This window comes from Cydia amplana, chromosome 3, assembly GCF_948474715.1.
Source record: "Cydia amplana chromosome 3, ilCydAmpl1.1, whole genome shotgun sequence".
Classification (NCBI taxonomy): Eukaryota; Metazoa; Arthropoda; class Insecta; order Lepidoptera; family Tortricidae; genus Cydia; species Cydia amplana.
The window spans coordinates 20,192,735-20,206,707 of NC_086071.1; the positions used below are offsets into that span (position 1 = coordinate 20,192,735).

General features: G+C 42.6%; 1 protein-coding gene across 1 annotated transcript; it reads right to left on the bottom strand.

Moving 5' to 3' along the window:
• Positions 1–8,416: 8,416 nt before the first annotated feature.
• On the bottom strand, positions 8,417–11,027 carry LOC134662771 (esterase B1-like). The gene is made up of 3 exons (XM_063519064.1): positions 10,888–11,027; positions 9,127–10,388; positions 8,417–8,637 (listed from the first exon to the last, which is right to left on the bottom strand). The coding sequence occupies exons 1-3, from the start codon at positions 11,020–11,022 to the stop codon at positions 8,448–8,450; spliced, it is 1,587 nt and encodes a 528-aa protein (XP_063375134.1). The 5' UTR covers positions 11,023–11,027; the 3' UTR covers positions 8,417–8,447.
• Positions 11,028–13,973: the final 2,946 nt, after the last annotated feature.

Here is a 13,973-nt window from a genome sequence, read left to right on the forward strand (position 1 = left end):
TGCAACTACAGGGGTGTTACATGCGCGCAGCCGACCCTATAATAAAACCTCATACTGTAGCCCCTAGGCTTTGGACTTTGGAAATCTCTTTAAACTTTTTGCCGCAGGTAGGTACTAGGTATTCTTACGCAATGAAATTTAAAATGAGACATTTTCCAATTAGTGTTCCGGCTGTAAGTATAATTAACAAACCAACTCACAAACGGTTGAGAAAAACCAACTGTAGAGGACAACAGCTGGACAGACACTTCATTTCACTTCACTTATATCAAGCAAAAACTTTGGTTATATATATATACGAAAACATTTCTGCCCAAGCTGATACGAGGCTTCACGCTCGTGGGGTCAACAATGCAACGCATCACACACTTCGTATTTAGACAACATTTTCAAATAACTGTGCCGGCTGTATATAAATAGGTAATTATCAAACCTAGTCACAAGCGTATGAGTAATGCGACATGTAGAGGAGAACATTATTAAATTTGTAAATATTACAGCTGGACAGACATTTCATTTCAATTCATCATATTAATCGAAAACTGTGGTTATACGAAAGCATTTTCGCTCACGCTGATACCATTCGCAATCGTAAGGATTTGACTGAAGACATACTTATACAGCGTTTCTGCCCTGCGACTAAACCGTCTGATTTTTACAGAAATTCCAATGGGCCCTGAGTCGCACAGACCCATAGTGCACACTCCAGTCGGCAGTTTTCGAGGTCTCCAAGCCCAGGACGGGGATTACTCCATGTTCCTGGGTATCCCGTATGCGAGAGTTGATCCGGACAACGTTTTTGGTGTGAGTACTGAAATTTCTCAATTTATAAATATTCAGAGGATGTCGTTTGGGCACATTTGGTCAACGGTATTTTCTTATCTTATTAATAAAAGCTCTGCTCCATTCCTCCTATTACGAAACTACTTTAATCTTTTTCTGTATGTAATTGTAAACTAAAGGAGCACTATTCTTTGACCCACTTTCTACTCATTGGGAACCAAATTTAGCACATTATACGGAACTTTTAGTACTTATGTATATTAAAAATTTAACGTACCATTGATTGTTTTCCCCTAGTTTTGTTTTCAATGTACGATAAACCCTTCCAATTATATCATTATCAAATAATATTAAGAGCGATTACCAAAAGGATATGCTAAAATTTCAGCCTCCAATACCACACAAATTTGAAGGGATATTTGAAGCAGTCGACGATACTTCAAGATGTCCTCAAATTGAAGAATTTAACAACACAATCACAGGGACATTGGACTGTCTTCACGTCAACATTTACGTACCGAACAGCGCTAGTATTCATAATCCCTTGCCCGTTATGATCTATATATTTGGGGGCGCTTGGACATTTGGCTTTGCAGGCAGATACGTCTTCGGACCACGCTTCTTGGTCAGACATGACGTTATTTTCATTGATTTTAACTATCGTATTGGCCCATACGGATTTTTTTGTCTAAATACATCTAAAGTACCAGGAAATCAGGGTTTGAAAGATCAAATACAAGCACTGCGGTGGATTAAAGAAAATATACGATATTTTCGCGGAGATGACTCCAAAATCACAATAATGGGAAACAGTGCAGGTTCAGAGTCTGTGAATTTGCATCACTATTTCCTACAGGAACCACTTTTTAATAAAGTGATTATGCAAAGTAGCGTTGCTTTAACTCGTCCATTTAACGAAGATTCTGATCCAAATGCGCCTATAAAAATAGCAAAGCAATTAAATTTCACAACGAGTGATATTGACCATGCTTTATCGTTTCTGAACAAAGTAGTACCACAAGAACTAGTTGCTGCAACAAGGCATTCTGGTGTATTTTTTGGACCGTGTGTTGAAAACCAACTTGAGAATGCTGATAACTACATAACGAAATATACAGCTGATTTGAACACAGTTACTCGTAGAGATGTCGATGTCTTGATGGGTATTACTAACGACGAAGGCTATGCTATGATAAATATGCAAAATAAAGACGTATTTGAAAGTAAGGACTACGTATCTTATTTATTAGAACGTTATTTTGATTTCATAAATGAAATTAAGCTTTCAGATGAAATACAAAAGATTGTCCGGTTGTTTTATTATGGCGATGATGTTCAACGTGCAGATAATAGGAGACCGACTATAAATTTATATGCCGATTTTGTTTTTAACAGTCCAATGTTCAGAACTGTTACAAAATATTTGGACATTGGTGTAGAAAACATGTATTTATACATGTTTTCGTATTCTGGTGAAAGGTCTTATTTCAAGGATAAACAAAATATATCATATATGGAAGGTGGTGCTGCCCACGCAGATGAGCTGGGATATTTATTTGACATTTCTTACATGAAGGAGCGATTGCGTGTTGAAGACATGCTAATTGTTGACAGGATGACCGAACTTTGGACAAATTTTGCTAAATATGGGTACGTGCTTTAAATGGTTTTTTGACGTGAAACGTCTTTAAAAACCCGTAGTAGAGGTGCCGGACCAAAAACCAAGTGTAACGAAAAGTGTTATGGCGCGGTGGCTTATATCTCTGTAACTGTAATACCTATATGTATAGTTATAACATCAGTGAATAGAGGAAAGTAGCCATTACTCGGAAATGTATGTTCCGCTGACATAGATGGCGCTCATTCTACGCTAGAAACGACGCAATAGGAGCTAAAATGACCCCTATTCTCAGTGTTCATTTAGTAATTACTCATCAGCCCATTAACCGATTTCGGTAAAATTGGAGTCATTTGATAGATCTTATTCCATTTTAACGAAGTAGGAGAAAAATAAAACACCCGAAATTTTAATAAGCTGCAAAAAGGTAAAAGAGTGACAGTTTTTACAGAAATTTTATCACTTCTCTTGTTAGAGGCCACTGTGTGCGAATATTAAGGCGCAAAACTGACGCAAATTACCTGAAGTAGTAAAATAACGCAAATACGGTTCTTTACATACTACTTTTACCCTAGTGAAACCTGTTAATCTCCTCAAACAGTACCTTAGAATCCAAGGCGGCGCGGCGGCGCGAGTTAGTAAGAACCGGTAGAACGAACGTATGGCGGCTGCTTGACAATATCGAGTTCCTATTCCTAATTACTATCTTAGTTGAAAACTTTCTGCTGTATGGGTCAAACAAATTTTAGAAAAGGTCACTTCTGTGGACAATACATTAAAAGGTAACGACTCTGGTACGTATATATCCCGTTTTTCTCATTTGAGTCTCAAGAACTGAAAACATGTATTCCGCCTGTAAAGGTGCTGCGTAAAAAAATGAATTTAGATTTCCTTAAATTTGCGATGTCTACATGAAAGACGCGAACGAGATTGCTATAAAACGTGTATTACTCGTATAAAATATCTATTCTCGTAATTTTGGTGTGTAATTTACAAAAAAATTGTACCTAATTATTACATTCATTACTCCAAAATGAATTGATCATTTATAATTAAACTGGTGTGACGCTGTAATTTATTAATTTAAATTTCCCATAAAAGCCGTGTTCATTTCTTAATCATTATCACCCCAAATAATCTTTACAGATAACATTTAAGATATTACCCATAGGTAATTATTAATTATTATAATACATCAAACATCGCGAGATGCGCGACTTCGGTATTCAAACACAAAGCAATAGTACATAGTACAAGTGTCTAACGAAACGCGAAGACCGAAGGATGTAAGTGTGACACACAACACACATAAGTGTGTCAAAACACACCCTGGACGCTAGAAATTCACAAGAAAGCAAGCACTCTACTTAAGCGTATAGGCTTCGCCCGACCTTTAAGTGTGAAGGGGGCCGTGTATTCAAGAGCGCGCGAAGTCGGGCTTCGCCCGACCTTTTAGGGTGAAGCGCGCTCTGTATGTAAGAGCGCGCGAAGCGCGCTGAATGTCGGGCTTCGCCCGACCTTTAAGAGTGAACGGCGCCGCAGGCGCCCTGTATGAAAGAGCGCGCCAAGCGCGCTGAATGTCGGGCTTCGCCCGACCTTTAAGTGTGAACGGCGCTCTTTATGTAAGAGCGCGCGAAGCGCGCCGAATGTCGGGCTTCGCCCGACCTTTAAGTGTGAACGGCGCCGCAGACGCCCTGTATGAATGAGCGCGCGAAGCGCGCTGAATGTCGGGCTTCGCCCGACCTTTGGCTTAGCACGCACTGCGGTTTTTTTCTTGCGGTTGCGGTCAAGATGTAGCAAGTTGCGTGCGTGCGCTTATATAGAATGCCGTACGTTACATTTTTTGCGGTAGCGGAACCGCTTTTTAAAAACCGCAGTGCGTGCTAAGCCTTTAAGTGAGAACGGCGCCGCAGGCGCCCTGTATGAAAGCGCGCGCCAAGCGCGCTAAATGTCGGGCTTCGCCCGACCTTTAAGTGAGAACGGTGCCGCAGGCGCCCTGTATGAAAGCGCGCGCCAAGCGCGCTGAATGTCGGGCTTCGCCCGACCTTTAAGTGTGAACGGCGCCACAGACGCCCTGTATGAAAGCGCGCGCCAAGCGCGGTGAATGTCGGGCTTCGCCCGACCTTTAAGTGTGAACAGCGCCGCAGGCGCCATGTATGAAAGCGCGCGCCAAGCGCGCTGAATGTCGGGCTTCGCCCGACCTTTAAGTGAGAACGGCGCCGCAGGCGCCCTGTATGAAAGCGCGCGCCAAGCGCGCTGAATGTCGGGTCGGGCTCCGCCCGACCTTTAAGTGAGAACGGTGCCGCAGGCGCCCTGTATGAAAGCGCGCGCCAAGCGCGCTGTATGTCGGGCTTCGCCCGACTTTTAAGTGAGAACGGCGCCGCTGGCGCCCTGTATGAAAGCGCGCGCCAAGCGCGGTGAATGTCGGGCTTCGCCCGACCTTTAAGTGTGAACAGCGCCGCAGGCGCCATGTATGAAAGCGCGCGCCAAGCGCGCTGAATGTCGGGCTTCGCCCGACCTTTAAGTGAGAACGGCGCCGCAGGCGCCCTGTATGAAAGCGCGCGCCATGCACGCTGAATGTCGGGCTTCGCCCGACCTTTAAGTGAGAACGGCGCCGCAGGCGCCCTGTATGAAAGCGCGCGCCAAGCGCGCTGAATTTCGGGCTTTGCCCGACCTTTAAGTGAGAACGGCGCCGCAGGCGCCCTGTATGAAAGCGCGCGCCAAGCGCGCTGAATGTCGGGTCGGGCTCCGCCCGACCTTTAAGTGAGAACGGTGCCGCAGGCGCCCTGTATGAAAGCGCGCGCCAAGCGCGCTGTATGTCGGGCTTCGCCCGACTTTTAAGTGAGAACGGCGCCGCTGGCGCCCTGTATGAAAGCGCGCGCCAAGCGCGGTGAATGTCGGGCTTCGCCCGACCTTTAAGTGTGAACAGCGCCGCAGGCGCCATGTATGAAAGCGCGCGCCAAGCGCGCTGAATGTCGGGCTTCGCCCGACCTTTAAGTGAGAACGGCGCCGCAGGCGCCCTGTATGAAAGCGCGCGCCATGCACGCTGAATGTCGGGCTTCGCCCGACCTTTAAGTGAGAACGGCGCCGCAGGCGCCCTGTATGAAAGCGCGCGCCAAGCGCGCTGAATTTCGGGCTTTGCCCGACCTTTAAGTGAGAACGGCGCCGCAGGCGCCCTGTATGAAAGCGCGCGCCAAGCGCGCTGAATGTCGGGCTTCGCCCGACCTTTAAGTGTGAACGGCGCCGCAGACGCCCTGTATGAAAGAGCGCGCGAAGTGAGAACGGTGCCGCAAGCGCCCTGTATGAAAGCGCGCGCCAAGCGTTCTCACTTAAAGGTCGGGCAAAGCCCGACATTCAAGTGAGAACGGCGCCGCAGGCGCCCAGTATGAAAGAGGGCGCGAAGCGCGCTGAATGTCGGGCTTCGCCCCACCTTTAAGTGTGAAGGGTGCCGCATTCTTTAAGTGAGACTAATAATGTTCATGTGCCAGCGGCTCTCGGTCGGCCTTCAGCCTTCGCACTTAGACACTATACTATTGTTTTGTATTTAAGCACGCATCCTGGACGATTCAGGCCTTCGGCCCTACGCGGAGCTCGGCCTTCGGCGTTCGCATTTAGACACGTTTACTCGGTTTACTACTATGACGCTTCGGGCCTTCGGCCCTACACAGAGCTCGGCCTTCGGCTTTCTCATTAGCTATCCACACCAACGTTTCACGTCAACCATTGCGGCTGTGTCCCTGACACATCCTCTCTCAATTTTTTTAATTTAACATAATTTCACCACTTTATTCAAGTAGAACACTAAAAATTTTGATGAAACTATTTACATTGAACATAATCAACTGACGTCCCTTAAAATCATGAATAACTTTGTTAAACATTATTACTCGTAAATTGTACAACGGGACTTAATCGCGTATTTAAGTTTTAAGATTTACCTCCGACGTTTCGAGGACGGCGTTGTCCCCTTGGTCTCGGAGAAGACCCGAAATGTCGGAGGTAAATCTTAAAACTTAGATTTGCGATTAAGTCCCGTTGTACAATTTAATAATGTGTAAAAATCGTGAAAGTTTAAATCAGTGTACCTAACATTGTTAAAAGTAACACTTGTCAGGCGTGGAAGGATCTTGTGGAGGCCCTATGCATCTCCGGGGTGCCATAGGACAGACAACAACAACAACAACACTTGTTCATATTGTATTTTAAAGAAACATAATATCTTTTTTTCAGAAACCCAACACCGAAACCGTCAAAGTTGATTCCTCTGCAATGGCCACGCGTATCCCAGGACAAGCTGCCATATCTGGAGATAAACACTGAACTACGCCTAGGTTCAAGACCGATGCACGAGCGGATGAGCTTTTTAGACCTTCTGTACAAGGACATCGGACGTTATCAAAGGGCGATAAGCAAAAACTAAACAATGAAACAGGGAATGAGGGAATAAGGAAATATTATAAATTGTGTGTCGAAGACAGCAGTCACTGTTCCCAAGCCATATAATAAATACTATTGTAACGCGAACTTTCCCAAATACATTAACACGCTATGTTTAGTTCGTATGATCTCTTACTAGATGGCGCTAGTAGTCCTCGATTTCGACGAAAACATTAGCGATATTTTAAGTAGCTTTAAAATTCCAAAACCTTGCGTAACCTGTGTTAAGTGTTGCCTAGATTTTTTTGAGTACACATAACGAATGTGCAAACTAAGATCATAAACCCAGTGTTCCTGGAGTCTTAAAATTATGACTACAAGCATTTCGTAACACTTGTATTTTTACTAAAACGTAGCAAATGTATAGATTTAGATCAATATAAGCTTGACAACGCATACATAGTTCAGCTATATGAACAGAGATGGTGTTAGTAGGCCTATCATATTTCGTTTCTGAAACCTGTAAAAAATACAGAACATCATGTAACATGTTCCTAAAAATATAGCGAATGTATCCAAATAGTTTAACATATAAAAACAACGCGCATGTTCGTACAACTTAACTGGTTACCAAATAACTCACTAGATGTCACTGTACAGTGCGCATAGCCATCCTACATGGCGGTGTTAAGATTTTTCCTAGAATAAGGACCCGATGCACCTAATTTTGTAATTGTTGAGATTTAGGAGTGGAGACTGCGAACACTCTGCGTACCATTAGGTTAGGACCTTAGTGGATCATCTTAGCGATGTGACGAGTCCACTTATTTTCAATTCGAATCATTCGAATTGATTCGACCGCTGATTCGAATTCAAAATCGAGTTGACTCGACTCGACGATTCGCGTGATTCGCGACAAGGTCACAGGACAAGGCGCGGAGCGAGTTGAGACGGCGAGTTACGCGGCAGTTTTTGTAAAAAGAACCTTCGGGACATGAAATTAAGGTTTATTTTTGAATGGTCATAGTACCAACTCGAGTTGAGACGGCGAATCGAGCGGCAGTTGTTGTAAAAAGAGCCTTCGGGCTACGGTATTAAGGTTTATTTTTGAATGGCCTTAGTAGCAGTGTGATAGCGTTGACTCGGCTCGGCGAGTTGGCGAATTGGCGATTCATTCGCCGAATTAGCTAGTGGTCGAGTTGATTCGAATTGCCAATAGTCTTGATTCGAATTAACTCATCTGTAGGCTGATTCGAATTATTCGAATCAGATAACTCGACTCGCCCATCGCTAGGTCATCTTGACTATTAGTAGTAAATTGAGAATTATTAGTAGGAAATTGAGAAGCGTTTTAAATAGTAGTGCTAGTAGGACTAACAGCCGATGGGGCAAAAAGGTTCGACCACGAACCAGAAACGCAGCATGAAAAGACCCACAACAAGACGGTCGGACGATCTGGTTAAGATGGAGACGATGGATGACGGCAGCGTGTGCCCGGTTGTTACGGAGATCCCATCGGGAGGCCTACGTCTAACAGTGGACGTTTTTCGGCTGATATAATGATGATGTGTGTTTCATTGCCAAACCAGTTACTTTCAAATAAAACAAAGTAAAAAAAAATGATTTTGTTTATATTTATTTTCTTATTGTTCATTCCCTGTTTTATTGTTTAGTCTTTGCTTATCACCCTTTGATATCGTCCTATATGCTTGTACAAAAGGTCTAGAAAGCTCATTCGCTCATGCATCGGTCTTGAACCTAGGCGTAGTTCAGTGTTTATCTCCAGATATGGCAGCTTGTCCTGGGATACGCGTGGCCATTGCAGAGGAATCAACTTTGACGGTTTCGGTGTTGGATTTCTGGAATACATTTCATTTCAAAACATCTTGGTACCATCGCCCACAATGTACCTATATATAGTCCTTCTCGCCGTGTCCGACGACGGCGACTCCTCCAACTGTTCTTAATCAGGAACATGGAATGCTCTGATATGACACATTGTTATTTGTACATCGGTGCACCTTATGCCTTTTGTAATAAGGTCCACCGACGCACAGTTAGGAGTGTTGCTGTTTGTACATGGTCAATTTTGTGACAACAGGTTTTCGGAATTTTGAGATAATCGCGATTAAATACTACATCCTATTTTCAAAGTGGTTCAATATAAGGGACGTCAGTTGTGTAATTAACTTTACAGTGTTATGTGCAATGCTTTATACATTTCTGAAAATCACTAATGATATAACTTCCTATCCCAAGAAGAATACGTTTACAACCAATATTTTTATAGGTTCTACTTGAATGAAGTGCTTATTTTATAAAAAAAATCATTGACGCAAAATACGTACCCATATTTTACAAAATTAGTCCAAAGTTCGGTCATCCTGTCTACAATAAGCATATCTTTCTCGCGCACCCGTTCTTTCATGTAAGACACGTCAAATAAATATCCCAGCTCATCTGCGTGAACGGCACCACCTTCCGTATATGGTGTTTTTACTATATCCTTGAAATAATTCCTTTCACCAGTAAATGCAAACATATAGAAGTACGTGTTGTTTACGCCACTTTCCAAATATTTTCTAACAGTTCTTAATATCGGACTATAAAAAACAAAATCGGCATATGCATTTATAGTCGGTCTGCTATTATCTACACGTTGAACATCATCACCATAATAAAACAACCGGATAATCTTTTTTATTTCATCTGACAGCTTAATTTCATTTTTGAAATCAAAATAAGTTTCTAACAGCTCAGACACGTAGTCCGTACTTTCAAATTCATCTTTTTCTACTATGGTTATTATCGCATAGGCTTCGTCGTTATTAAGACCCATTAGGACATCGGCATCTCTACGAGTAACTGTGTTCAAATCAGCTGGATATTTTGTTATATAGTTATCAACATTCTCGAATTGCTTTTCAACACACGGTCCAAAAAACACACCAGAATCCCTTGTTGCAGCAATAAGTTCATGCGGCCTTATTTTATTCAGAAATGATAAAGCTTCGTTAATATCATTCGTTGTATAATTCAATTGCTTTGCTAATTTTATAGGAGCATTAGGATCAGAATCTTTGTTGAGTGTACGAGATATCGAAACGCCACTTTGCATAATCACTCTATTATAAAGTGGTTCCTGTAGAAAGTACTGATGCAAATCAACAGACTCCCCGCCTGAACTGTTTCCTCCTATAGTTATTTTGGAGTCGTCTCCGCCAAAATATCGTATATTTTCTTTAATCCAGCGTAGTGCTAGTACTTGATCTTTCAAACCCTGATTCCCAGGCAATTTAGAAGTTTTTAGACACATAAATCCGTAAGGGCCAATGCGATAGTTGAAACTAATGAAAATAACGTTATGTCTGACCAAGAAGCGTGCTCCGTAGACGTATCTGCCAGCAAATCCAAATTTGAATATGCCCCCAAATATGTAGATCATAACAGGCAAGGGATTATCAATACTAGCGCTGTTCGGTACGTAAATGTTGACGTGAAGACAGTCCAATGTCCCTGTGATTGTATTGTTAAATTCTTCTACTTGAGGACATCTTGAAGTATCGTCGACTGCTTCAAATATCCCTTCAAATTTGTATGGAATAGGAGCCTGAAATTTTGAAATTTTCTTTTTGGTAATCGGCCTTGATATTATAATTATATTATTGGCTGAGGTTGTTATACTATGTGTTAGGTTGTTATTGGACTAGGAATCATCTAGACGGAGTTTAGAGCAATTATTTCATGAAACTGATGCTGCCAAAAATACTGGGGTGCGGGGGACGAGGTGAGCGAGCCCCGTGCCGTGATTGATCCGTTCAAAGACACGGATGTCACACAAAGACACTTTGACTCGAAAATGGAGTAAAACTACCGTATGTTTGTGGCAGAGGGGGTAGCGCTACTATGCTCAGTCTGGAGGATGTCTTGCCTGTGTTATACACTGACAACAAAACTAGGAAAATGTGGAATCACGGTAGCTTTATATAAAGGTATCGTATAATCCCCTTTTCCAATACTAAATACAACTATAGCCCCCGAACCGGAGAAAAAATGCACACAAACAAGATTCTCTGAATATTTATCAATTGAGAATTTTCCATACTTACACCAAAAACGTTGTCTGGATCAACTCTCGCATACGGGATCCCCAGGAACATGGAGTAATCGCCGTCCTGGGCCTGAAGCCCTCGAAAACTGCCGACTGGAGTATGCACTATGGGTCTGGGCGACTCAGGGCCCATTGGAATTTCTGTAAAAATCACTAAGTTTAGTCACAGGGCAGAAACGCTTTATAAGTATGTCTTCAATCAAATCATTGTCTTACGAGTGCGAATGGTATAGGTAATTATATCAGCGTGGTCGAAAGTGCTTTCGTAAGTGTAACTATTTCCTGTTTTTTCGTGATATAAATGAAATGAGATGTCTATTCGGCTATTCTCCTTTGCATGTCGCATTTCTCAAACGCTTGTGAGTAGGTTTGATAATTACCTATATACTTACAGCCGGAACAGGCGGCCTAGACAAGGTGACAATCGCTATCGCTTCGCTATCGAATCGCTTTGTGTCTCTCTATCACGCGTCCATATTAGTGCGACAGGGACAGTTGCGTTTCGATCGCTACGGAGCGTTAGCGATTGGTACTTTGGCTACGCGGCCAGTTATTGGAAAATTTGTCTCAATTTTAAGTTTGTTGCGCGAGAATTCGGCAAACAGTTTTAAGAGTTTTTTATACTGCTGTTATACGTGATTGGACAGAAAAAAATACCTGTTACTGCAGCCTGGGATAATTGCTGAGCAGTTACTATATAGTATAATAATACCGGCCTAATAACCCGAACGTCAGGGAACATATTCCTTGCTATGTTCATATTGTCGTATAAGTCTGATTATGTTGACGGACTGCCCACTACGGTACTAGACTGAACATGGCCTGAAATGCTCTTGGACGCTTGTTATTATCAGTCGTGACGAGCATTTTATAGCAAGCACTAAAGTATCTTAAGCGCAAATGCATGAATGACGCAAAACACGGCGGATGATTAAAACCACGTGACAGACTGGATTTTGATACTGACTTCATATATACTAAACAAAAATTCTTCAGGCAAAAGGTAGACTTTGAGTCAAAAGCTATGAAATCAAATCCCTACCGATTTCCAACTTTTGAACTGTAGGTATCTCAAATAAACTTACTGTAAGATAGGTACAGTCACGGACTTAAATTGTTGAGCCATTTAAGATAAGATACGATAAATGATATAAGATTTTTATTCGTGACGATCAAAAAACATATACGGACATGTACAGACAACAACAACAGCAAGAAAAGAAGAAAGCAATCAGTGTGCATCACGAAATGGTGGGTCCATAATGCTAGCTGTAAAGCCAGCGCTGGTCTTCCGTACGAGCCGGGGTTTGAACCCGCGACCTCTGGATTGCAAGTCGCACGCTCTTACCGCTAGGCCACCAGCGCTTTTTGGACTAAAACCTAATTTTCAAATATCTACACACTTGACTTATAAATCAGCTCCACCTAGCCAACCACAGCAACTTCTCATCATCCACCTCGGTGGAACCGTAGAATTACAACGTATATCCGTTTCCTATTTTATTTAGTGTCTTAATATTATTAATTTAACTTTAAGTTTACACATGTGGTATGTGCCTATAATTAGCTGTGCAATAAACTTAAGACACATATCAAATGTACCTATACCACAGAATAACTAATAGTACTACCGCCTATACCTAACAATGTATCATTGTAACCGCTGTTGGCAGACCTATTGAATAAAAATAAATATATATACGCTTTACGCTCCCGGCCGGTTTCGACCAAGGCGACTCTTTCAACTCCGCTGCTGAATACGTTCATGTGCCCGCGTGTGGCTCGCGTAGCCGATCTTATTAGCAATGACCCGTGCACACAACGGGCAGGTAAGGACACCAATGCTATAGTTATACCTAATAGCCGCTGGTGGTCGGGCTTTCAGCTCATCCCGTCTGATATCTAGTACCATAAGTCGACGGGATTCAAAGTCATCTGTTTGTTTAATGACAAAATATCTCCATACAGGGCGGTCGGCCGCCTGCTTCTCCCACAGAAGTGGGTCAAGCTCGTACCAATGAGTTTTTGGAACTTATGTACCTACGAAATATCATTTGATATTTACCAGTCGCTTTTCGGTGAAGGAAAACATCGTGAGGAAACCGGACTAATCCCAATAAGGCCTAGTTTACCCTCTGGGTTGAAAGGTCAGATGGCAGTCGCTTTCGTAAAAACTAGTGCCTACGCCAATTCCTGGGATTAGTTGCCAAGCGGACCCCAGGCTCCCATGAGCCGTGGCCAAAATGCCGGGACAACGCGAGGAGGAAGAACAGGTTTTAGTCCAAGAATTCAGCTACCCTCCACCAGAAATATATACTGTAATATTGCATTGTTCTCCAACTTACATTGTTATGTGTAATTTTTGCTCGATTGAATGATTGTAGTGAAGGTACTCCCTTTTACTTGTTATGTACTTGATACTTACTAATATGCGCTTTGTCAGTCGGTTCTAACATATTGTATCTTGGCGTGGGGGGGCTCAGCATCCTCTTCATTGATTAGTTTAGAGCGCGCTCAGCGGTCAGTCCTTAAAGTTATGCTCAAGAAGTCGCCACTTTTTTCAACGGACACTCTTTTCAGGGAGGCCGGCGTACTTAGTGTTAGAAAACTCTTTCTGGTAAAAATTGTCACCAGGGCCCACCGTGAGGCCCCGCACTCAGCAGGACCGGCTGCACACACAGTAACTACTTGTAAGCTTCCTCTTAATTTAGTTAATCTCTTCTTAAATTAGTGAACCTAACTTTAACTTTTATACTAATTCTTAGTTATTTAAATGTCGGTAATATTTTCTGTAAAATTTTCTAATGTCAATTGCATTCTAGGAGCCCAAGTCACAGGCATAGCCTAGTTTGGGATCCACCTGTGTCCATGTGTCTGTAAGATCGTCTTCTTTTGTCAATAAAAAATATTCTATTCTATTCTATTCTATTCTAATAGCACCCGTTCATGGCCTATTGTGACGGGCGGTAACTACGAAACCCTACACTGAGCATGGCCCAACATGCTCTTGGCCGGTTTCATTTCATCCTGTGTGTATGTAATTTATTAAAGTATCCACATACATATCTTTTAAATAAAATGTTA

Excerpts from the sequence above, each read along its gene's own strand:
- LOC134662771 (XM_063519064.1), bottom strand. The coding sequence starts at position 11,022 with ATGGGCCCTGAGTCGCCCAGACCCATAGTGCATACTCCAGTCGGCAGT. Across the intron at positions 10,389-10,887 it reads ATCCAGACAACGTTTTTGGT|GCTCCTATTCCATACAAATT; the intron begins GTAAGTATGGAA and ends TCAAAATTTCAG. Across the intron at positions 8,638-9,126 it reads ACTAATTTTGTAAAATATGG|AAATCCAACACCGAAACCGT; the intron begins GTACGTATTTTG and ends AATGTATTCCAG.